A 25,842-nucleotide genomic window follows, 5' to 3' on the forward strand; every position below is an offset into this window, starting at 1 on the left:
CCCAGGATTACCTGGAGAGGATTCCTTTTCTCAGAGGAGAATTTGAGTGGGTTTTTTTTTGGTGGTTTTGGTTTTGTTTTGGTTTGGTTTTTTGGGGTGGTTTTTTGGGGGGAGGGTTGGGTTGGTTTTTTTGTTTTAGTTTGGTTTTTTTCTGTTTGTGCACAATTTCTCACTGCTTGGCCAAATCCTCTTCAGTAAATGTGTCCAAATTATAAAAACGTGTCTATCTCCCCGAATCATAGTAAAATATATGGACAATATTGGATTGCCCAAACCCACATCACTGAAAATCTAACCAAAAAAAAGAAAAGGGGGAAAAAATTTTGAAAAAGGAAAACTTGGAGGAGAAAGGGAAAAGGAAGAGAGTGAAGAATTTTCTTAATTTTGTCTCTGTGCCTGTGATGGATGTGCTGGGGGTGATTCCCCTCTTTATATTATTAAGTGGAGATAAAGGATAATAGCAATTCATAATGAAAACACCTTTTTTTTTCCCCTCTTCTGCATGGGTTTGAAGATGTAATTCCTGTGCTCTTTCTAGCCCCCTGATGAGCACCTTGCTTCTAATGGCACGGATAATGAGAGATTTATGACTTGTGGCTTTTTGACAGCAGACCAGAACTCATTTGTCCCTTCCATGGTAGAGCTGCAATCATCCCTGCAGGCAGCCAGCACAGCTCCAAGGTGGGCAAGCAGGGAGAGATAATTCACTTATCAAATCTCACTTGTAACAGAAGAAAATCCGCCCTGACATCTCTTAAAAAAATTTTTAAAAAATCTATTTTGTTTACACAATGAATCCTGTTCAGGCTGCAGTGATTCCAGGCTGTTTGTCTTGCTCTGATTTGAAAGCTTTCCCCACAAAGCCTCCTTCAAACACCATCATTTCGTGGCACGGCGTTCAAGTGCTTTCTTTTGTGGCAAAGTGCTTGTTTGTGTCGGTTTGGCTTTTTTCTCTCGTGACAAGAAAGGTTTGAAGTGAGGAGTTGGCAGCTGCTTTCCCCTCCTGTGAGCCACAGTGCTGCTCAGCCCCTGTTGAAAGGATGTGCAGGAGACTTTATGGGTTCAGCAAAGATGCTCTAGGAGGACTGAGGGATGAGGATGACTGTTCCTCTGCCCTCCTCTCTTGGGGAGCACATCCTGGGTGGGTTTTAGGGGTGGTTGAGCTCTCAGGATGGCATCCTGTGCTCATATAACATCCTGGTGAAAATCCCTGCTTGGGCTCTCACCGAGGTTGCTAAAGGACAAATCCTGCAGAGATTAGCAAGGGAATCTCTCCCCTCTTGGATTTAACAGCACTTCTGGAGGCTCAGAAGAATGTGTTGAAGGACATCAAGAGAAGCTGTGCTGTCCCTGGATCCCTGGCAGTGTCCAAGGCCAGGTTGGACAGAGCTTGGAGCAGCCTGGGACAGTGGAAGGTGTCCCTGCCCACTGCATGAGCTTTAAGGTTCTTCCAACCCAAACCACTCCATGTCCCTGTGCCAAATCTTTCTGGAAATGCCACACCCTCTCCATCAAAAACTAAACATTCACTGCTAGATTCCCTATAAATCAATTTACTACCAGCAAAGACTCCAACAGAAAGCAGAATTTTCAGCATCCACATCCCTTCTTTTCATACAGAAAACTGAACTCCAGCTCCGCTGCTCAGTTTTATTCCAGATGACAGCAGGCTCTGCGATTTTATGATCTCCCCTCTTTGTGACACCTGAAGAAGACCAGAAGACATGGGTTTGGTTCCGGCATTGATTCCAGCTTGGCTTTCATCTCCCGTGTCTCCGTAACGTCCGGATGGTTTTGCTGGATGAGTCACCTCAGATGTGAAGGAGGGAGAGATGATCTCTGCCAGCCCTCTCTGAGCAGGGAGCCTGATGAATCTTTAATGATGACACCTCTTTTCCTCGAGGCTTCCGCAGGTGTTTGAATTGAAAAAAGCCGCGAGGAAATTGAAGCGGTCCTAATGTTTTTAACAGAATCGAGGATGAATTGCTTCCTCCGGTAAGAATAATATGGAGAAGGAAGAAAAGGCTTAAAAAAAATGTTTAAGTGGTGCCAGACACTGTGTTAGCAGAATGATTGCTCTGATGGCTGACCCTGCAGCCAAGCCATCAGTGTCGTTTAGCTCCCACCTCCTAATTGGGGAATTTGAAGAATTTTGGGGGAATTTTGGGCAATTTTTGAATATAGGGATCCTACTGCCATGGACATGGGAGGGAACCCAGTTCCCCTCAGCAGTCTCACAGCTGCTGGGCTAAGATCAACAAAAATATTAATATTTTTTGAGAAGTGGAGTTTACCTCTTTTCACACCAGCGCGTGTGTTCTGCAGTGCTGCTCCATGGGGTCTTGAGGGAAGCACTGGAGGCTCCTGGAGGCTCCAGAGGAGTTCACTGTGAGGTGATGCTGGGGCTCAGAGGGGACAGGGGACATGGTGAGTGCAGAGCAAGCAGGGCTTGGAGCAGAGCAGGGGAGAGCAGAAGTGCTGACACACATCTGAGATTTGTCAGCATATGAATAGTGAGTGACTAAAATATGCAGCTTTCCTGACAAAAACTGGGGATGAGGCCAGGGCCAGTGGTCTCAAGTCATTCCAGTTCTGCCTGGTGTCACTCTAGGTGTCAATCATACAATGCTTGAAGTTGGAAAAGCTCTCTGAGATCATGGAGTTAAACTGATTCCCCAGCAATGCCAAGGTCACCACAAAACCATGTCCCCAAGTGTCACATCCAAGGGTTTTTTGAACACTCCCAGGGGTGATGATACTGCTACTTCCCCAGGCAGCCTTTCCAATTATTTAAAACCTTTTTGGGGAAGAAATTTTCCCTAATCTCCACCCTGCCCCTCCCCTGGCCCAGCCTGAGGCTGTTCCCTCTCCTGCTGTCCCTGTTCCCTGGAGCACAGCCTGACCCCCCGGCTGTCCCCTCCTGTCAGCAGCTGTGCAGAGCCACAAGGTCCCCCTGAGCCTCCTTTGCTCCAGGCTGAGCTCCTTTCCAGCTCCCTCAGCCTCTCCTGGTGCTCCAGACCTTCCCAGCTCCATTCCCTTCCCCGAACACCTCCAGCCCCTCCAGCTCTTTCTCACTGCTGCTTTGTCACCACACAATGTCCCCATGCTGGCACGTGTCTAGCACAGACCTGCACCACAGGCAAACCAGCATTTTCCAGGGGCTGATTTTCTGTGAGTCCCAAATTCTGCACAGAGCTCAGCTGGCTCAGTGGAGCTGTCCTGCTCCTGCCAAACATTCCCAGGTTGTGATTCCTCAGCAGCTCCTCACCTTTGCGATCGATCCGAGCTCCAGCAGCTGATTTACAAGTCCATCTTTTCTGAATCATCCTCTGGAGCTGCTGCCAGTTGGCCCCAGGCAGAATGCAGGCACTCGAGGCTGGGGGAATCAGTTCCAGCTGCACTCTGTAATTAGGAAAACCCTGGGCTGGAGCCGGATGTCCAGATGCCTTGCCAAGGAGACAAGAGTTTGCTTCAACAAACAGGATTTGCGAGGGGAAAAAATCAAAGAGGGTGGAGATGGCAAAGGACAAAGGTCATGTGCCAGCAGTTGCTCTTCTCTCCTCATGGCATCTCCTGTTTTTAAGCTGGAGAGGAGGGTTGTGGTGGGAAGAGAAGGTCTGGGGGGTTAAACCAATCCTTGGGATTTCAGCTTGGAGAGAAGGAAGTTTCTCCCTCTCCCCACAGAGATGGAAAGTACTTGAAATGCCATCTTCTTCATGCTTCCACACCAGGGAAACACTGAACTTTGCATTTTGTTGTGTAATGAAGGTCCCAGGATGATGTGTTTTGTCAGCAATGAGAATTTGAACGCTCGGTGTGTGACACATCTCAGCCAAAGCCTGTGCTCCCTGTAGGGCTTCACTGCAAACACACATTCAAGCTCTTCTTAAAGGTTTTGGGGTTTTCTTTGCTTGTTCTCTTAATAGGAATTAACAAATGTGAAGTGTCCAGCAATAGATTTCATAATACCATGATAAATGCCAGTGCTTTTGCCACCAATGCCATTTAATTTGTCTCAGCAAATAGGTTCAATGCCAAAAATTTGAGTGTTTTCCAGCTATAGGATTGCAATAGCAATATGAGAATGTCCTTGCACTAGATATGGTACAACAGGCAATGCAAAACTCACTCCACTGTGGATGATTTAGCAAAGAAAATAAGGATTTCCTTTTCTTCATCTTCTCACTTTGATTCTTCCTGTCTCTCCTGCTCTGGAAACAGCTACTTCTTGAATTTAGACAAGCAAGGATTAACCTATTCCAAGGGATCTTTGGGAAATTTTAAGGTTCTACCAACAAATTATTGCTAACCACAGGAGGCTCCTTGGATAAGAATAATTTACCTGTTACATGTAATCTTCGGTGTAGACTTTGACAACTTGTTTGTCTTTGAACCTTTAGTCCTCAGCCTTTCTCTGGTGCTGGAGATGCTTGGGAATGAAATCCATGGAAGAACAGACCTGTTGGATCTGATTTACCCCAGGCCAGCCTCTGGATTTCCTTGTGCATCAGTTGGCATTCCCGAGTTGATGATCTCCTGTTGTAGTTTCCTGCTTGATCTGAGACAACTGTGGGGTTCTTGTGGCAGTTCCTTCCTTCCTGAAATCAGGAAAATGTTGATAACTCAGTGGAAGTTGTCGCTTTAATTACATAGGGGTCTTTTATCAAATTTCTGTTTTTGTCATACTCAACCCAAGAATTTCTTCTTCACCCCTCTCTGCAGGTTATTTCCTATTTAGTTGTTTCCAAAAGTAAATAACACAGCACCTGTGCTGCTCTTCAGCATGAAGCTATCCATGAGTAATTCCCCACAGCACTGACACACTGAAAATAACCTTTCTGTGAGGCTTCCCCAGCAGCAGAGGAGGATTTTGCCCTTTGGTTTTGTCCACCACGACAGGGTGAGGAGTTAGCTCTGAGGATGTCTTGCCCGTGTTTGGTGCCAGCAGTTTGCAGTGCTACACCAGATCCCCTGCCTTTGCACTGATTGCAGCCCAGCAATTTATTCCCAAATTATTCCTTTGCCAAAAGCCATGGAGTGAGCCCTCTGCTCTGGCTGTTTGCTGGGTTCTGTTTTTCCCACACTGGCTGATGAGTCCAGCTGTTTGCTCTGTGCCTCTGGACTCTCTGCTGCTCGATGACAAAAACAAACCTCATTCTGGCTGTGGAAATGCAGAGTGGCATTGGCATCTCGGGGTTGTGCTAGGGGAAGTGTTGAAGTGTATTTTGGTGTATTTTATTAAAATAAAAAGCTCATCAAACATCCTCCAAGTGTTGTGGTGGGACTGAAGATTTCCTGAGGGACAGACCTGATACCTTTCTCCCCTTCCCCTTCACCCAAGGAGATGAAGCCTGTTGTGGTGGGTATGGTTTAATAAACACTTTCTAAAGTGGAGCTGATTTATATTCCTTTGTTAATATAATGCAACACATAAACTGAAATCCTGCTTAGCAAAAATTTCCTTCAGTGGCAGCCTGCCTGGATGGAAGAAAAATAATACAAAAGGTCTTACCAGTGGTGTGACATGTTGCTGTGGAACAACAGCCAGGAACGTCAAGAGATTTCAGTCCAAATGGAGAATTTCTGAAAATTAATTTTGGATGCTTAATACAAGCTAGAAAGTAACGTAATTTCTGGCAAGCAGTTGACAGTAGATGTAATGCATCAGTGCAATAGCCCAGACTGTGTTAAATGGAAATTAGCTCCATGTAAAAATCTGCAGAGAGAGAACAGTGCTCACAGAAAACCCACAGCAAAAGCAGGTTGAGGTGCTGGTGGTTCAGTTATCACTGAGCTGGGGATGTTGTGATGTAGCAGACCTGTGAATGTGGTCTGGAATCACTGCAGTCCTGTAAAGCTGAAGGTGACTTTGTGCCAGTGACACCCAGCTCTGTGCAGGGCTGGCTGAGCTCCCCATTCTGCCCAGAGCACAAAGGGGGATTTGTTGCAATGCTCATTTCCCAGCTTCCCTGGTCCCTCCACAGCAGTGCCTGAAGCCATTGACATGAAAAGCAGAGATGGTGAAGCTCTGGATCAGCCCTGGACACGGTGTGGGACTGTCCCCATCCTTGTCACAGCATCCCAGAGGTTTTTCCAGTGTTTTTTCCATGGAGGACAGACACAGCTCCACCATCCCAGGGCAATCAGATCATTTACAGAGCTCTCCCCCCTGCTGCACTCCATTTCAAAGCACATTTTCTAACTCATCTCCTCCAGAACACTGACAATAATGTTCCTTTCTCTGTCTTTGTCCCCAGGGGTGACACAAAAGCACTGGGGCTCTCATGGTCAGAGGACATGCACAGGACTTCAGCGGGAGAGTGGCGTGGGGGCAAAATCGAGCCCAAGCAAGGTAAAATAAATAAATTCTGTTTGCAGAGCAGTCAGCAGAATGCAGGAGGGTTTAAAAAACAATCACTGATTGCTGAGCAGTGTGTTTGGACTTGGTTTTGTTTAGCTAGGCTTAGCTTAGGCAGCAGAAAAGCCAAATAAAATGATGGCTGAGTGTTGTGATTCTGCATTCTCTGGGTGAGGGGGAAAAAACTGCATGTTTTGCTGGGGAAAAGAAGTTGTTAAAAGCACCCCACGAGACTAAATCAAGCTGTATCCCAAATATCAGTACACTCTGCCTGACATGTCCTCAAGATAAAGCCTGAGGTTTTCAGCTCACCACAATTACTTTGTGTGTGTTTTTTTCACAAATGCAGTGAAGCTTGAAAGCTCCCAAGGAGCACAGGATCAGCTGGGCAAACCTTAAAGATCTATTTCTTTGCTAAAGATTGGGAGGAGGAAATAATATATATATATATATTCAAGCAGGGAAAGGAGAAGTAAATTATTTAAAATATTGGTGCATGAGTTTGTAGCTAATCAGGAGTATTTCTGACATGCCTTTGGACTCTTGTAGGATGTCTCCATCTGTGCAGCCCTCAACAAAAGAAATAAATGTCAAATTAACTACTGGAGCATGAGGGATGCATCCAAAATAAAGTCCCTCAAGGAACATTCTTCTTTGGTGCCCTGTAGAAATCTGGGGGAAGCTGAGACTTTTGGAAGGCATGCAAAGGTCTTAAACCTGCAGGTAGAAGTAAATGAAGTGAAGAAAATATGAGGCAAATGTTGTTACAAACCATGAAAGAAACAGAGGAGGAAGAAAATGCTTTCCCTGGAGCTGTGAAATTATTGAATTGTCCAAACTGCAGGCAGCTGGTTTAAAGAGTTGATAAAATTTATCTGGCATTTCACCTCGTTAATAAACACTTGATCTACCTCTGCCCATTTGGGGTCCCAATCAGCTCCTTCCCAGGAGCTCCAAAGGAATTGTTTCTGGTGGTGTTTTCCTGCAGGCAGGAGGAGCACAGGGATGGTTCCACAGGATCTCAGAGAAGGGATGGAGTTGGAAAAGTCCTAAAGATCCATTGCCCTTGTGGAGTTCTGGCATTGATTATCAGCTGATGGATGCCCAGACAGGACTGGGGTCAATTCAGGAGTCAGTGGCACCTAAACACAGAATGAGCTTTCATTAGGAAGCTAATCCTCAGGTTCTGCATGCCAATTCAGTGCTGGGTTTGGGGTTTTTATTTCTATTAGGATCAGGAGATCTGGGAACCCAGGGCAGGAGCAATCCAATCAGCCCATTTGCAGCAGCAGTGAGATTAGTCCAGATGCTTTATTGCATGTGATTTATGTGCCCAGCTGGGTGGATAATATCAGCAGGAGGCTTTAAACTCAGGTTTGCTCTTTGTCAGAGAGCTGGAACATAAAAGCATCTCCTGTATCACCGCGTGGGAAGTGAGGTGTGGTCTGCCAAGATGGATGTTTCCTGTCATGGATGGAAAAATTAATCTGGGCCTCTGTCAGTCTCTGGGCTGCTGTCAATCAGTCTTGGCCACATGTGTTTGTGCATCATTGGCAGGTGTCATAAAGTAATCATAAGAAAGAGGGAACTAATTAATTAAAATAGTACCCAGAGCCCTTGTGGGTAACTGTATCACCTTTTTGGGAATTTCTTCATGCCTATAACTGGTGAGGTTGTATGTCATAACCCTGGTCAGAAGCCACATGTTCTCTGCATCAAGTGATGTTACAAGCCAGTGATCCATAATATACTTAAATGCATTTTAAATTCCAGCAGATCATTGTGAAGGAGGAGTTTATAGTCTGAAACTGGCAATTGCCTTTGCCATGTCCATTTTTAAACATTCACCAATCCCATCTGTGGTGATGGGTTAAATACTCAGAATAATCCTCTGGAATACAGATTTTAAATTTTAATATTTTCCTTTCACCAGAGTGATAAAGTTTTCATTGAAGCCTCCCAGACAATTCAGAGCTGATTTCAAGAGCGTGCATTTTTAAACGACAAAAAAAAAGTTAATATGAATAGAAAGTTAACAAGAGATCTTGAACAAAACTGTCTGCTGTGATAGATGGAAGATGAGAAACAGTTGCACACAGGATAATGGAGTGTGGTGATAACTGGAGTCTTTTCATTCACAGGAATCTCTGCCTTCACAGGACACAACATTGGTTTCACCAGTAATCACTGCTCGGATTGATGAGGATAAATCCCAAGGGAACCAGCGCTCTGTGCCTCTGCAGCCCCTGCTCCCCCAGCCCAGAGCTTGTCCCACGGAGCCATCTGAGCCCAGCCAGGGCTCAGCCAACCTCACCAGGGCGCTTCTGGTGCTTCCCAGTGGGTTAGAGATTCAGGCATCCTTAGGGGACACCATGTCCCCATCGGACTCTCCCAGCCCTCAGCAGTGTCCAAAGCAGCAGAGAGGCTTTGCCTCCATCACAGTCACAGCCAGGCGAGTCTCTGTGGGCTCTGGGCGCCTGGCATGTGGCTCTGGGGCTGGACAGGAGCCCAGCACTGTGTCCCCAACATCCAGCCAAGTCCCTGCTGTCCTCTCTCGCTGGCCTCCCCCAGCTCACTCAAACCAACAACCCTCTCCCTTAAAGCTTTCCAAGTCGTGCTCAAAATTCGGCAAAGAGCCCCAAAAGCAGCTTTTTGAGCCTGGAATCAAGGAGGACGGCGTGAGTCTTCAAAGCAGTGATGGGAAGGAGCAAGTGCCACCTTCCTTCATCTCCTGTGTGCAGCTCCAGGTGTCCCAGCACTGCCCCAAAGCCATCTACTATTTGGACAAGTCGCTCAACGTACGCATTGACCAACCTCGAGTTAAATGCCAAAAAACGTACAGATCCACGCTGTCCTTCAGGCTGAAGTGCAGTTTGTCCGGATTAACAGCAGATGGAGTAGATGGCATAGCTAATGGAGAGCCCATGGAGCAGAGAGCTCCAAGGAAGCTCCCAGGAGCAAGCAGGGCTCCCCTCGGATCTCACCTGAGCGCTGACTGCACCGAGAAGAGGGAAATAAAGAAAGAGAAAACTAAGGAAGGATATTTGGGTAGAAAGTACCCTTTGCAAAGTTGCTTTGCCTCGGGACTTGCAGCATCTGTGGATATTCCCAGAGGAGCTCACAAGGCAGGAGGAGCTAAGGAAGAGCATGAGCTGCCTGGCAGCCACCACTCTGTGTTTTCCATCCAGATTCCTTATCCAAGCACTGAGGCAGGTGAGTCGTTTCCACAAAGCTCAGGCTGGTGGTTCAGAGGCTCAGGCTGGAGCATCCTCACCACAGTGATTTTGTGAGGGCAGATAACAGCAATCCTTGCTGCTGCAGAGGCACAGGGAGTTAGAGCACAACCCAGAGGTTTCCAGCTGCAGCACTGCCATGGATATTTGCCATGCTGGTGATGTGTGCTGCTCATCAGCTGAGACAGGAAAATCCCCCTGTGTTTGCTGCATTAAACCTCCTTTTTCAACCATTTATAACAGTATTTTTTTTTTCTCCCAGCAACCTGCAAGTGCTTATCCCCTGAAAATAATTAGGTTTTTCTTTGAGTAAGGGCTGAATTTCAAGGTGTGAAATTAAGAAGGAGATGAGTGCATTGAGCTTGGTTTTGTGCTCCTTGCAATTAAAAATGATCTTGTTTTCAGCTTTTATTTAGAAGGCTGCAGTAATAAGCTCAGGCTTTCATATCTAATGGAACCAGGTAAAAGGTTTGCAAATCTCAAACACATTTGTTTCCAGCAATTCTAAGCATTTTGCAAACATAAAATGTTCTTTGCAACGTGTCTCCTGGGGAAGGGAGAGGGGCCATGGGGATTGCTTCCTGCCCAGAGTGGTGCAGCTCCTGCTGCTCTGGGATTTTACAGCACAATTGGATAACCACTGAGTTCATTGACTTTCCAAGAAGACAAGGTGGATGGGAAGATTGTCAATGAGGGAGTCTGGTTTTCACCAAAAGCACAAAGATTCAAACTTACCCCTGCTGTATCCTGAGACCTTGGGCTACATTTAATTGCAATTATCCTGTTTTCACATGGCCTTTTTGATCTCAGGGTCAGTGTATGAACATGAGCCACTTCCCAAGGCTCCTCTGCAGCTCCATCTTCCCTGTGTGCAAATGGAAGGAAAGAGAAAGGTGAGAAGCCTCAGCCTGTCTCGAGGACTGGGCAAGGAGCAAACTCCTTGCAGTCACTGCTGCTTTCCCTTTTCCATGCCTGAAATCAGTGGGATTCTTCCTGCAGCTACAGAGCCAGAAATGAAATATTCCTCTGTTTTCCTGAGCATAATCCAGGCTGTGGTGTTGGAAGGCTCAGTGTGGAGCAGGAGAGGGGAGATGCCAATCAGTTCTGAGGGGTTGGGGATAGAAATATAAAGGGATGGCACCACCAAATGAAGCATTTCATTGCATACATCCTAATTCCAAATATCAGGGAATATCTCTCCATAGGGAGACTTACATATTCAGGGCTTTGTTCAGCACCATCCAAGATTTCTCTGTGATAAACCAGATTTAAAATTGAGCTTTCCCTGGGCTTAGTGATGCCATGGTGGCATGGAAAAATCACTTTTCCTAGAAGTGATTAGAAAGTGAATTGGGATGCTGCTCATGGTTCCATAGTTTTGCTAAAAGGAGGAAATTGGTGAGGTAAGAAGCTGAGAAATTCTGGTTTGTGATAAAGGACTTCCACCATTTGTGTACACAAGACTATAGGTGTAAATAAACATGGGAAATGTTACCTTTTTAACTGCTTCCACCTTTTGTGTGGGCAATAATGCAGAATGTAAAGATATACATTTCTCTTGCTCACACCCTTTGTCATGTAGAAGGAGGTGTTTATCAGCTTACTACAACTTTCCTGTGTGAAATTTGTATAAACAACCAGAATAATGCTCCAAAACAACAGCCTTTCTCAGCAGGATCACCCAAGTAATGAGTTCTTGCACAGCCATCAACCATTAAACGTGAAAAATCATGAGAAACCTGGTAAAACCCATGGGACATCCACACTGCTCCTTAAAATGAGGGGGAATTAGCGTGATTCTGGGAGAAATTAAGTCCCCTTTGGTTCTGGGATGGGTGAAGTGACGAGGAGAAGTTACTAGTGTGAGATTATCAATCACAGAATCGTTTAGGGTGACCCAAATGATTTAGGAATTAAGATCATCCAGTCCAACCATCCCCCAGCACTGCCAAGGCCACCACTGCCCCATGTCCCCAAGTGCCACATCCACATGGCTTTTGAATCCCTCCAGGGCTGGACAGCTCTTTTGGAGAAGAACTTTTATGCTATTCTAGATTCCCAGTTATTTTGGATATTTTTTCCTGCGCTGTTTACTAATTCAAATCCATTCCCGTTACGCTTTGCTCTGCTCCATGTTTATGAAATGAAATGTTTGTGAAATGAAGTGTTTAAAATGAAGGGAGAACCAGCAAAGAAGGGACAGTGAACAAGTTTTGACGCAGTGCTAGTGCTTTAACACAGTTATCTTGTGGATGAGGGAACTGTGGGGAGCACTTTGTCCATTACATTTCTGATGACCCAGAAAGTTGGAGTTTATATTGGTTTGCAGCTGTAGGCAAGAGCTTCCTGCCAGCAGAAATACAAGTGGTAATAACATCACTATGTTAAAGAAAAAAAGGAAAAATTACTTTCAAAGCTACACTTCCCAGTATGAAATCTGTAAATGCAGTTTCCAGGATGTATAGGTTGTTTTATTAGGGTCTGAGTTGGAATGAGCACCCAAATATTTTTCTGCTTTACAGGTGCTGGGGCCAGGTTTGCTCTTTCCTGTAGGCTCAGTTGAGTCATGACCTCTTTAAAGTGTCTTTTTCCTAATCTTTCGTGTGACTTCACTGAAGTAATGATGACTCTACTTACTGTATTACTCATATTATTTCATGTCCAAATCCAAACTATTCAAGACTTGGCTTTACATGGACCTGGATAACTCAATCTAAGGCCCTTCTTTCAGCAGGAGGCTGGGCCAGGTAATCTCCAGAGTTCTGCATTTCCACCATGAGCCACATATGAAAAGGATACTTAATGAGATGTAAATCTTGGGCTCTGCTCACGGATGGGAATTACACTTGGAAACCCAAATCTCTGGGACTCAGAGTTCAAAGCCATGGTTCATGCTGTTCCATCCCAAGGATGGAATATGATATTTCCCCACTGTGGACTGTGTCTTCTCCTGGCTCCACCGCTTTGGGCCTTTACTTCCATTATCTGGCAAGAAATGGGATTGTAAGTGCTGGAAAATCCATGTTGTACATGAAGTCAGACCTGAACCGTGGGAGGACAGAGCCCTAGGACAGAATTGTGTTTATTTGCAGTGAGTGGCCAACATTCCCATCCCTTGGGCAGCTGAAGGGACGTGTGGAGTGTCCCACTGGGGGCCACAAGCCCCACCCCAGAGATGTGGCCCAGGGCCAGCCCAGGTCAAGCTGCACGAGGTCCTTGTCACGGGTGATGGATGTGCATCACCCTGCCCTCGGTCACGGCTTTTAACGAGCTGTCTGAACTTGCTAACGCTGCTTTTCAGGCAATGCTGCAATTTCCTTTCCTGTCTGCAGCTGATGTCTCATAAATACAAGGTGAGTTAGAAATGAAAAGATTAGTCTTGTTTCTGCTGAAGACAGGAACATTTTTAATCTTAATTTCTCACCTACCTTTCATGAAGAACATATTCCCTATGAATATCTAGCTCTCCATCCATCTTTCACTATCTATTACCTACTGGGCTTTAGGCTGAATTATTAAAAAGGAGCAAAGGGAAGAAAATGGGACAATTTTAAGTTCTTTTTGACCTCTTGATTAAACAATATAATCACTTTTCTAGGGAAGATTATAAATGCCAATATCTAAATTTATCCGTTTAAATAACCATAATCCATTTAGATAACCATAAACTCCTTGATGCCTGAGCACCTTCACACATCTCAGCTATTTTCTAAACCAAAATAGTTCCTGCTAACACCTACACTTTTGTTCTTTTGTTGTCATACCCCAAACTTCTGTGCAGAGGAAGAGCAGCTGAGGTGGAGAGTGAATCCAGTTTGGATGGTGGGTGCAGGGATGGCTCCCAGTGCCCTCAGCTGGGATGCAGATGTGCAGGGAGGGTGGGGGAGATGACAAAAGGACATCTCATGAGCCACACTGCAGTGTGAAGCACCCACAGGAGCATCAGGGCTGTGCGATAATCACCAGCCATGGTGTGGCCATAGGGGCAGGGCAGGGATTGTCCCCTGTGCTGGCACTGCTGAGGGACCTCAGATCCTCAGGTCACTCTTGGACAAGGCAGACCTGGAGGGGCTGGAGAGTGTTCAGGGAAGGGAATGGAGCTGGGAAGGTCTGGAGCACCAGGAGAGGCTGAGGGAGCTGGGAAAGGAGCTCAGCCTGGAGCAAAGGAGGCTCAGGGGGACCTTGTGGCTCTGCACAGCTGCTGCCAGGAGGGGACAGCCGGGGGGTCAGGCTGTGCTCCAGGGAACAGGGACAGGAGGAGAGGGAACAGCCTCAGGCTGGGCCAGGGGCAGTTTAGATTGAATATTGGGAAAATTTCTTCACCTAATGGCTAGTCCGGCCCTGGCACAGCTGCCCAGGGCAGTGTTCTGTCCCCAACCCTGAAGGGATCCAAAAGCCATATGGATGTGGCACTTGGGGACATGGAGCAGTGGTGGCCTTGGCAGTGGGACCTTGGGCAGTTCAACCTTGGGAATGGTTGAACCCAATAAAATGAAAGGTCTTTTCCAGGCTGAAGGGCTCTGTGGTTCTGCTGGTTCAGCAGTGGGAGGTGGATGGAGCACAGTGGTGGCTGAGATGAACCTGCCCAGCAGGACTGAGACCCTGGAGCTGTCCCTGCTCAGCAGGACTGAGACCCTGGAGCTGTCCCTGCCCAGCAGGACAGAGACCCTGGAGCTGTCCCTGCTCAGGGGGTCCAGGGGCTGCACTCCCAGAGCTCCTGTTTCGGAATTCAGGGATGAAATGCTCAGGAGGGGAAGGACACAGTTACAGGAGTGAGCAGCACACAGCAGAGCCTTGGTAATGGAGCTGCTTACACCTTTTCCCAACGAGCATGGCAGGTGACTTGGAAACATAATTTGCTTAATTAAAACAACCCAAGACAGCGAGTGGGGAAAACTGAGCTGGGATCTGGGCTTTGGGGTGTTGAGTGCCCCCAGATGACTACAGGCTTCTCTTTCCTTCTTAAACTTGTTTATTAACAAGCGCAGCGTATTTTTGAGGGGTAGATAACTAGACTTTAATTTGTTTCAAGATCTATTTTATTTTTTTGATGCATGTATGTGTGTTCCTACTCATACTGGAGTAAAATCAGAGCAGCTGGTGCTGTGGGACTTTGATAAGCTGCTGCCTGCAAAGCAAAAATATATTTTTGTTTTAAATATGCACTGAAGAGCTCCTGGTATTTGAGACATTTGTGTATCAAGAAAATATTGTGCATCACCTTTAAACTAATAGGTAATCAGAATGCGCTAATTAGAGAATCTGAAGGCTATAAGTGATATTTACTCTCATTAATTAAATAGTATTTGAAATGTTACGATGGGGTTCTTACCTCATCTTCTGTTTATGAGAAAGTCACCGTGCACTAAGCCAGAGTACAGGGTTTGTATATAAATAAATTAATATATATATGCACATGTGAACAAGATATAATTAGAGGAAAGCAGCTCCTTACAATATGGAATTTATTGTATAGAAACTTGAGCAGCTCCAGCTGATGCTAATTAGCTCTCCAGCCTGCGAATGTGTGCAGCAGAGCTGGTGGTGAAGACAGGAGAAAAGTGAAATACGGCACTGAAGATTTTACTTCAGCTTGCACCTGCTGAGCACAAGGAGCCAAACCTTCAGCTGATGTCAACCAATGGAAATATGTGCCTGCAGAGGAGTGACACTGATTTACACCGGCCAGGAATCTGGCTGGGGACGTTACTGACTTGGCATTGTGGACGCAGCAGCTGGTGCTGACTTGTTAAGAACAAAGCACCACATGCCAAAAAGCCCATTAAAAGGAGCTGCTTTGATGTTGCACTTCATCTGGGATACATTTAAAATGGAGGAGGCTGTCAATTTTCCTTAGTCTAGACATTGTGTGTCATTGGGTCTGTGTTGCTGCAGAGTGACCTTCGTGTGCTGCATCCCCAGAAATTGAGGATTCCGTTTTTCAGGTGCTGAAAACTCCGTGAGGAATTGGCAATCCTGTTCTGGGTGACTCTGGAAGACACTGCCAGCCTTTGAGACAGACCCCAGCCTGTGGGGGGAAACAGCAGTTGCCTCTCTTCATCTTGGAGTATTTTATTCATTTTTAGAGGGAAGGGGATGTCTCTTCTTCTCTGGAAAGAGTCAGGGAGTGCCAGCTCTTCAGCTTTGCTCTTTGTCTCAAAGGCCTGCTGTCAGCTTCCCCATCGTCTGGTGGGACAAAGGGGGTGGGAGAAGGAAGGGATCAGCGTGCAGGAGTGTTCTTTGATATTCCATTCCTTTATTTATTTATTAAATCAGGAGACAGATGAGGCTTTTGCTCTGTCATAGGCTACCCCAGGAGATGGTGGGCAGTGATGGCAGCAAGAGGGAAGGTGATGCTCAGGCTTGTGGGAGCCAAAGCTGCTTTTCAATTCTGACACTCTGATGCCACAGTCACCCTGGCTGAGGTTATTTTCCTGTGGAACCTTAAGTGTTCTTTATCAGTTTCTCTGTGATTTGAGCAGCCAGGGATGGCTGGGTTTTCTTGTGGGTGTTTCTGTTTGGTTTTGTGTGTTCAAGGGCATGATCATAAAATAATTTGACTGGAGTTGAGTTTTCCTTTTTTTTGGTTTTGCCTTTTGAGGATTAAAGGCTCAATTTTATGTTGTGGGACATAACAATGAAGCTTTTGGGTAAAAAAGCCATTGTTTCTCTAGAAGACAGAAGGATGTTTGCCCTGTTAATGATGGAAGATATTTTTATGAGTGAAACTCATAAATTAGAATTATTTTCCCAAAGATGTTCATGTTGTCTGAAAATCCAAGTTAAACAAGTTCAGCTGTCCTTGTTTTCGTCATGTGAAAAGTGAGGGTTTGATTCTTCCACTGTTTTCCATCTTGGTCAGTTTGGATTCGATGATGTTAAAGGTCTTTTCCAACCTCCACCATCCTATGATTCTGTGATTCTGTGACATTTCTATCTTGAGCTGTCAGAGTTGGTAAAAAGGTGAGACAATTTGAAGAGAAAGCCTGGAGGGTGCAAGTCACTCGTTAGCACTCCGGGCAAGCAGCACAGCCGAACACCAGAATCATTAAAATAATGATTAAAAGAGATGGGCTCTGCGCATTCAGTGACTGCATTATGCCACTGGAGTAAAGGGCCTCATTTTCCCCTAATTCACACTTGGTTTAAACTAGGAACAACTCTTGTGCAGTCTGCGAAATGAATACTTGGCTCAGCCCGGCTGCGGTAAATTATCAGAAAGAGCTGAACTAGGTGCCTCGGACATGATGAGAATTCCAAGTGGTCCATGCATTTCTTACCCTGCAAATCACCATTTAAATGTTCTGAATCATCCTGAACATTTTTTTTTTGAAGTCACACCGCATCAGATTACTCCTTGAGTCACTACAATAGCGTCTGATGGCGTCTAGCGTGACATCCTGGAAATGCAAACACGGATTTCCAGCGCCGAGGTTTTGGGTCTGCGGCGGCTACAGGGAATGTCTCGCAAGCACAGCAGTAAATTTCAAAGTATTTTTCAATAACTGTTTCCATGGTTCTTAACAATATGAGCAGACATCCTCTCACTCTCAGGACCAGTTGCCTGGGAGTGTTGGGTTTGTTCAAAGACATGGCTCTGGCACGGCATGGCCAGAAAGGCATGGCAAGAAAAACTGTGAAGATTCCAGGCATGAGCCTAAGACCTAAGACTGATTATCTCAAATGAGAAAATAATCACCAGGTACTTGACCAACCTCCAAATTATGAAAGGTTTAATGAAAAGGAAATATTTTTTCCTTTCATCCTCTCCCAGCTCATAGGAAGGAAAAGGGGAAAATGTTAGTAAAATATACAAACATTGTTGTGGAGCAGCTGGATATTGGGAGCTCACTGGTGCAAGCAGCCACATCAAATTGTGTGGGTGGCTTATTAGCTGCCCACTGAAATATTCTGCTGCAATTACACCCTCCCATGGTTTGGAGTGTAAGGTGATGTCCTGCAGGTGCCAGACAGGAACATTTCCTGTTCGTAGAATCACAGGATCATCAAGGTTGGAAAAATACCTCCAAGATCAACGCCACCATGTCAAACAAACCATATCACCAAAGGCCACATCTACTACTTTTTGGAGCACTTCCAGGGATGGTGACTCCACCTGGGAAGCCTGTTTTGTCATTAACCACTTTTTCAGTGAAGAAATTCTTCCTGATGCCAAACCTGAACCTTCCCTGCTGCAACTTGAGGCTGTTAAATCACAGGACTTTTATGGTCTTTGCAGCCACTGCAAACCTTTCTTCCACCAAAACTCTCCCTGGAAGCAGAGTGGATGCACCACATCCTGTCCTGAGCAGAACAAGTGGTATCCCTTGTTAAATACCAAGGGAGAAGGTCAACTAACTATTTGCAAAGTGCTTTCAGAAAATGAGTTGTCCTTCAGCACGGATTGTTATGGGCTGCTGATCAGCTGGGTTTGGAATTGTTTGCTCTGAAGCCACTGCACTAATTTTGCCCAAAGCCTTCTGTAAACAAGATGTTTCTTGACATTAAGAAGCTTTTCTTTCTTTGGACTGATTATAGGTTTGAAGCCTAACAGATCTTAGGTACACTTTCTGTTTTAAATGATTACAACTTTCTACAGTCAAATATTAGCTTTTGCCAAAAGAAAGCCTCTTCCTTCTGAGAAACGTGGCCACAGCTGTCAACACGGTTTAAAAAAACCCAAAAGAGGTAGCTAGGAAAATGACAAGCTTTTTGGTTCGAGATAATTTTTTAATCTAGACTCTTAGCTTGAGGTGTTATTGATATAGCTGAGATAATTAAGCTTTATCCCCACCAGGCAGGGCTGTTTGAAGAAGCATTAATACAGGTGCAATGACATATTTGTTGGGAGGAAAGGGCTGGCTGAGCCTCTCTCTTCAAGCTTGCAAAGTTACCTTGACTCTGGATCTTGACAATTCCTGGAAATGGAGCTGGGGACAGGGCCCAGCCACAGGTTTTTACTGAAAGGTGAATCAAGACCTTGTTAAACCTCTCATTTTGAACAGGGACCGTGGGCAGAGCTCCATTACCAGGAATACAGGTAGTTTCCATGGCTGTTAACGCTGAGCAGCAGCTGATGCTGCCTCTTGCACATGAGTCATCTGCCAAGCACCAGGAGGCAGTTTGGGACAAAAGTCTCATTGCTGGTCAGCAGGAATTTGAGTCAAAACATCTGAATTTCATAGCACTCCTGACCAACTGCAGCTCGCTGGCTGATTACAAGTGATGCCTTTTCCCTCGGCAGTGATCTGAAAAATAAATTCTCCATCCTACCTTGCATCCCTTGACAAACCTGGAATAACTAATAATGCTGTCATGGCTCTCAGTGTTCCCATTTCTCGGGGTTGCCAGGCTGTTGAGAAGATGTGCTCTGTTTGCTCACATCTAAGGTTGCGTGGCTCAGCTGTGCCAACCCTTGATTCATGATAAGGATTGAGCCATCAGTCTTTGTCAGCCAGAGCTTGGAGTCTTGCTTGGGATTAAGGATGGCTGGCTGAGGCACATGTGGGTCTCTAAAACCCCTGCCTGGGTCTAAACCTTGAAGGAGGGAGAAGTTTCTTATTTTTAAGGAATGTTCATTGCTGCTCCTCTCTGCTTGGGGTGTTGGCAGCATCAGCTCCCAGCACGGAGGTCTGGGAGAGCTCAGCAGCTCAGGATGTTGGGCTTTGATTAAATTAAAATAAACCCCCCAGCAGGTGGTCTGTAATGCAAATCCTGCCTCCAGTGCTGGTGTGTGACCTCATTAGGGACACAGGGAATCAGCTCTGGCTGTCCCCTCCCCAGACACCTCTTGGGCTGACTTGGTGGCCGAGGAGGATTTGCTGAAGTGAACTTTGGCCAGTTTCAAAGGAGCACTTTGTCACAAATAATCAAAAATCCACGCTGGAACACTGGCAAGAGTGTTATATGCAAGGATGAAAAGCTGAATTATCCTGCTGTAAAGCAAAATGAGTGGAAAAAAAACGCAGTAACAATGGAAAAGGAGATGTTTGCCTGGATTGTGTGTGTCTCGAGGAAAGGCAAGTTTAACCTGCTGTAATGCAGGGTCACTTCCCGTTAGCAAAACCCCCTGAAGGGAGAGAGGGGGAAATGTAAAAAGATACTTTACAGTAAAACAATATACTTATTTTACTCTGAGATCAAGGATTCTTTCTTTTTTTAAAGGAGCTTTTGAAAACCTACCCTTGGTTTTACAGAATACTTTTAACTCCTCCAATATCGTATGGTTTTCACTAAGTCCTTCTTTAAAAATCAAGCTGTTGTCATCTTCTTTCTTGCACAGGGCAAAAATTGCTCTTCTCCAGATGTAATTATGACTCTGTTCCTTAAATTTGCTCCTCTAAGCAGCTGAACTTTTACAACTACAATCTATACTGGCTGAATTTTATTAACGGAGTCATTCTGCTTTCTGTTTCTTTGAGTTTTGCTCTCCCATATCTCCCAAAGCATTACACTTGCATGTCTTTGTTCATTAGTTTTAAAGCCTTTCCTCAGCTGGGATAATAGAAAAAACATCTATTTCTGGTCATCCAGTTGCAATTCTGACTATTCTCAGCGGGGCATATATATTTCAGGTTGGGTTGGTGGGGATTTAGATATACAATTCCAGATAGTCTTAATGAGAGTAACAGTCCTAATTCCCCACACAGAATATTAAAAACGGGTCCAGGGTGTACAGAGTGAAACACTGTGATCTTACCTTTCAGTACCTTTGCCTTGTTCTTTTTTTTTTTATTTCTAAATATCATTTGCATCTGTGTTAGTTAAAGTAATTGAGAGCTGCTTTGAGGATGAGGGAGTTGATTTTTGGAGCCCCAGTCTGGTTTGCTTTGCTGTGTTTTCCTGGGGATTGGCTGCACCTGGGTGCACCTTTGGAAGGGAAAGGTTAATTCAAGAGGGAGCTGGAAGAAAGAATTTAGCAAATTGACTCTGTTATTATTCTGATTGCCTTCAGTGTTAGACAAGAACAAGACGCACCTTTTTTATTGCCTTAATTAACTACCACCAAAAAAAATATCCCCACCACACTGTGAATCTAATAAAGATTAAAATTTAGTTAGAATATTAGAACCAGATCCACAAGGAAGACACTTTTCATGCAGGAAGGATGTGTTGGTTTTATTCCTGAATTTCATCAGGAATCATGGGGGTTTTAATTTTCTCAGGGCATCCTTTGATCCTAAAATGCTAAGAAGCATCCATCACCTTTTTCTAATTTTAGACCCAATTTGTGGTTCTGTTCATGCATTTCTTTTCCTTCTCCCCTAATCCACATCTTTGCAGGGATTCCCCAGACCTTGTGGGGACAATGCCACTGGTGGCATTTCTTTGAGCAGGGAAGTGGTGCAGAGAGGAGAGAAGGTTTGCTCCATTTCCACAATGTGTGGGAAATTTCCTGGAGCTTAATTGTCCATTCTTGAGGGTTCCTGTACTTACACTTGGAAGCCAATATCCAGGAATAGCTGGTCTGGTAGTTAGGAGCAAATGGAGTGTGAATACTCCAGGCAGCTCTTCTTTCCTTTGTTCAGATCAATATTCTGAGTTGGAGAGGAGAGCTGTGACTTGGAGTCTCCTTCCCTCACTCTGCTCTGCACTGTTTTGCCCTTCTCCCTCACAGCCCATTTTGACCCCCTGATGATTCCTGCTGATTTTGGGGAGCCCAGCAGCTGCCAAGAGTCCCTCCTGGGGACACAGCAGTGTTTTGAGCAGTTTGACAGTGAAGAAGCTGTTTGGCTTCACAACACACATTTGCTGCACAGACCATTTCTTGATATGAAGGCAAATTATCTCCCACTGTGATGCTGCCATGGATGAGCAAAACTCTTTTCTCCTTTCCTCTTTCTTCTCTGTTTTCTGCTGGCCAGTAAACTATTTTAATTTAAAAGGTGATTTAATGAGACAATCTGTTTTCCATTCAGGTTCTTCCTGTGGCTTAGCTCCCCTCCTTTTTTTCCCCTCTATCCATCGGATATCTTGGCTGCCTGAGAGAAAGGACTTCCTCCCCTGCTGCTCTGCAGTTCCTCAGTGCTACCTGCTGCTTTCTTCATCTTCTCCCACCCCACTGCTTGTTCCTACAGCCACCCTTTGAGTCTTGACCCCATTCACCTGTCCCAGCATTGTCCCCTCTCTGTGACATAAGACACTTTTGTGTGACTGCAGGAATGGAATCAGTCAGGGAAGGAAGGAACACGTCCCTGGATATGCATGAGCTCTCAGGGGATGCACAGAATTGAGTCTGCCCAGTTCCTTGAGAGCATTTGCATCAAAACTATTTCCATCTGAGGAAAGATCTCGCTTGTGACAAAAGATAAGGGGAATATTTGCAATGTATGAAAAGCAAAGAGGAGAAAAATAAGTTCTGTCAGGGAGAAGGGGAGCTTGGATGCTGCCCCAGAATTTGGGAGCTCCGTGGGCACCTCCTTGCTTTGACCAGATTTTCTGTAAGGCCGTGAAATTGCTTTATTTAAAAAAATATTTGGTTGGTTTGTTTTTTGTTTTTTTTTTTTGCTGTTTGTGCTGATCTTCAGGGATCCCTAACCAGAGGATGTCCTGAGGAGTTGCCTCCTGCTCACTGCAGGGGCAGTTACAGAAAGAACTCAAGATGTTATGGTTGGAGTCAATGACCTCAAAGGGCTTTGCCAACTGTGTTAGTTTGAAAACAAAAAACAGTGGGAAATCGCAACTCAGGATTATAAATTTAATAGGAAAAATTAAAAATAAGTGAAATAATACAAGGAAAAACACCGACAGAGTCAGATACAGCCTGACACCGTGTTAGGGTGGTGGTAGCAGTCCAAGTGAAGAAGTTCAGTTCAAGCAGTGATCCTGTGAAGGTCTGGTCTCCAGCTGAAGGTCCAGTAGTGTCGCTGTTGAGCCGCTAGCAGAGAAGAAGACCCGGATTCTCAGCATGGCATAGAAAAGAGAGCTTTATTATTTTGATTCCAACTTATATAGATTTTTCAGAGGTCACCCAGATTGGTCAGTCAGAATCCTCCCCCTAGGCCTGATTGGCCAGGCCTGAACTGTCCAAATCTCAAGACACTGTTTTTAATAACATCCAAACTTTGTCTTTGTTTATAAAACACAGGAGAAAGTTCTCATGGGAAAGACCTGTGCTAGCCACACAGTAGTAGCTCTTGTCCGCTGGAAACCAAGTAGACAGGACTGACTTGGGCAGTTCCAAGGCCAGGTTATATCCAGGTGGGAATGCTTGGCTCCTCCCTCCTGGGCAGAGCATCTCACAGTAGGATGAGATAAATCCATGAGTCATGCAGTGGTTTCTTGATGGCCCATTGTGTGTTATCAGGGCTGAGTTAAAGCAGGAGATAACAGCTAATGCCCCACAGCTGGTGGTAATAGAATACTAAATACATCTATATTGTAACCTAGCACACCAACCTGAACAATTCTGTGATTCTGTGCTCCAACTCTGATCTACAGGGAAAGGGAAAACCAGAAAATGCTGTATCTTACTGCCTCTGATTGTCTCAGGAATATAGGACAGTCAAAACCAGACAGGAGCCAGTCAGGTCACTCAAATGTATAGGAGACAATCATTGTGTGGAAAAGAATATTTCTTATCTGTTACGAGTGATTAAGGATTGGGAAAGTAAACTGAGAACTTCCCACACTGCAGGATTTTATTTTGGTGAATAACTAAGAAATAAGGAAGTGTCAGACACAGAGTCATAGAAACACAGAATCATTTAGGCTGGAAAAAACCCTTTAAGATAATCGAGTCCAACAATCACCCCAGCACTGCCAAGGCCATCACTGACCCATGTCCCTAAGTGCCACATCCACAAATTCCTTAAATCCCTGCAGTGCCATCTCACCCTTTGTCATGGATTGGCTCAAAGGAGAAAAACAATTCAAATCTTCACTCTGTCCTCAACCAAGACGTGGGAAAGAAGCATTTAGAGAGGGCCAGCTGGGAAAAGTCAGCAGAAAAAGGAATTGTGTTACATCTGCTTTAAAAATAGTCAACAAGAAAGATGAAGGAACCTTTACAAGAGAGACAGGACAAGGAGGAATGACTTCCCACTGCCAGAGGGCAGGGAGAGGTGGGATTTTGGGAAGGAATTGTTCCCTGTGAGGGTGGGCAGGCCCTGGCACAGGGTGCCCAGAGAAGCTGTGGTGCCCCTGGATCCCTGGCAGTGTCCAAGGCCAGGCTGGACACTGGGGCTTGGAGCAGCCTGGGATGGTGGAATGTGGGTGAAATGAGATGATCTTTAAGATCCCTTCCAAACCAAACCATTCCATGATTCTGGGATTTAAAATCGTTTAAAGCTCACTAAAATTGTAGTTATGGATTCAGGGGTGGCTGTGATGAAAGCCAAGGTCTATTAAGTTTCAGGATCAGGGTTTTAACTCCTCTCCAGTGGGGTGGTTGCCTCAGGAGCATCTCCCATCTCTAATATTTCCAGTGCAAAGTGTGCGAAGTCACAGCACCCAAAAGGTCCAACTTGTACAACACTTTCCAATTTTTTTTTTTTTTTTTATGAGAAGGATGTTGCTGAACACTTATAACTTCAGGATCCTGCCACTCCAATAAAAATGATGTGGCCTAGAGGGCTGAGGGGAAAATAAATATTCCCATGATATAGGATTTGTGGTTTTTGTGTTTTCCACAGGAACACCAATGCTGTTGGGAAGCAGGAAGAGGAGCAGCACAACCACCCCTGGTTCTCTTCCAGATGAAACCTCCAGAGAAGCTGCTGCTGCTGCTCCTGATGGTTCATCCAAAAGGACAGATCCCTCCAAAGACACCTCCAAATCCAAAGAGATCCAAGCACAGGGCGTCCTGAAACCAAAAATGTCTCTCTCCAGCAGTTTATGCAACACAAAAGCGTCATCAAGAATCCTCCGGGAAGAAAATGTTCACAGGCAAAAGCAGCTCCTAAAAAGTAAGGTACAAATCCTACTGTGGTTGTCAGGAATATGGTTTCAATAATAAGATGAGATCAGTCTCAAAGAAAAAAGTGAAATAATGGAAAGTCAGGCCCATTTTTGTTCAGCTTTAAGTGCTGAGCGTGAGTCATCTGGTGAGAGATCAATCAGCTAATCTGACTGTATGCATTGCTATGGTTAATAGAAAACAAGATTCAAATGACAAAGATAGGCTCAGATTCCCAAGGAAATCTTGAAAAAGCATTAAAATTCCAAGTCAAGCAGCCCCAGACCAACCAAGTGATACCAGAAGTGAGGTGATTTTTACAGCCTTGTTCTTATACCTCTCTCTCACTCCTGCAACCTTTTTTTTTTTTTGACACAACAATCTGAAATATGATTATCAACAAGTTTTCAGCATGTAAAATATAATTTCTTTGTATCCAGCAATGGCTGGGATGTCATACCTCCAACATTTATTCTCACAGCTAAAATGCAGATAACATTAGAAGCTGCATTTGCTGCTCATCAGTTGTCTTTGCAGAACACACTGAGAGTAATTTGGGTTTAACACCAATAGATTTGTGAGACATTTACTGCTTGAAAATGCTGTAATTGTCATAAACCTATTTTTTCTTACAGCTGTTAATTCTTAAGAAATTTTTTTTTTGTAGGCAGGTAGGCAAAACTTTATTATTGAGCATAAAGTTACTGAATGTAACACATTTAGAAGCCCAAATGGTGTTTTCAGTGCCTGAAGTTAAATCAGGCCGTTCCCCTAACTGGAAGTGACTTTGTTTTACAGAAGTGAAGCATCCACTGAGATCTGGCAAAGACCAACTTAATCCACACCTCTGTAAACCTGGCTTATGGAGAAATTTAATTTCATGTTCACAGGTTTCAAGGTTTATTCCAAAATGTTGGTGAGAACAGTATTCGAGAGGAAATACGGTTCAGGCTTTTATAAGGCAAATGTACCCAACACAGATCTTTTTAATATGTTTTTTAAGTACAATATAATATGTACAATATGTCATAAAGAGGAAAATATTTTAAGTTTATTGTAACCAAAAATTGAAATAAAACAGTAACGGGCTTTATTCCCAGATATTTAGTTCTAGAAATCAAATTATTTGGCAAGGAAGGAATACTCCAGTGTGACTTTTCAAAACAGTGCATATGGAGCTCTTCCGAAGTTCCTTTGTTATTTTGGATTCGTTCTGTGCTCTGAATGAGAATCTCCTCAGCTCTGATTTTTGAGCACACAGCCTCTCTTGGTCCTAATTTGTGCAGAGACTCTCAGTCAGAGAGCATTAAAACTTAATTATAAGCATAGAAAATAATCTCTTTTTCCCCAATGTG

At 44.8% G+C, this 25,842-nt stretch overlaps 1 protein-coding gene across 1 annotated transcript in view; it reads left to right on the top strand.

Annotated features, from left to right (window-relative positions):
- C6H10orf90 (chromosome 6 C10orf90 homolog) overlaps positions 1–25,842 on the top strand; it is a 57,143-nt gene that overhangs the window by 20,428 nt on the left and 10,873 nt on the right. The window contains exons 2-4 of the mRNA XM_085064611.1: positions 6,258–6,352; positions 8,500–9,571; positions 24,225–24,497. Coding sequence (XP_084920737.1) covers positions 6,258–6,352; positions 8,500–9,571; positions 24,225–24,497 — 1,440 coding nt within the window. The remainder of the gene's footprint in view (positions 1–6,257; positions 6,353–8,499; positions 9,572–24,224; positions 24,498–25,842) is intronic.

Source organism: Lichenostomus cassidix, chromosome 6 (genome assembly GCF_008360975.1).
Source record: "Lichenostomus cassidix isolate B80296 chromosome 6, HeHo_3.0, whole genome shotgun sequence".
Lineage (NCBI taxonomy): Eukaryota > Metazoa > Chordata > Aves > Passeriformes > Meliphagidae > Lichenostomus > Lichenostomus cassidix.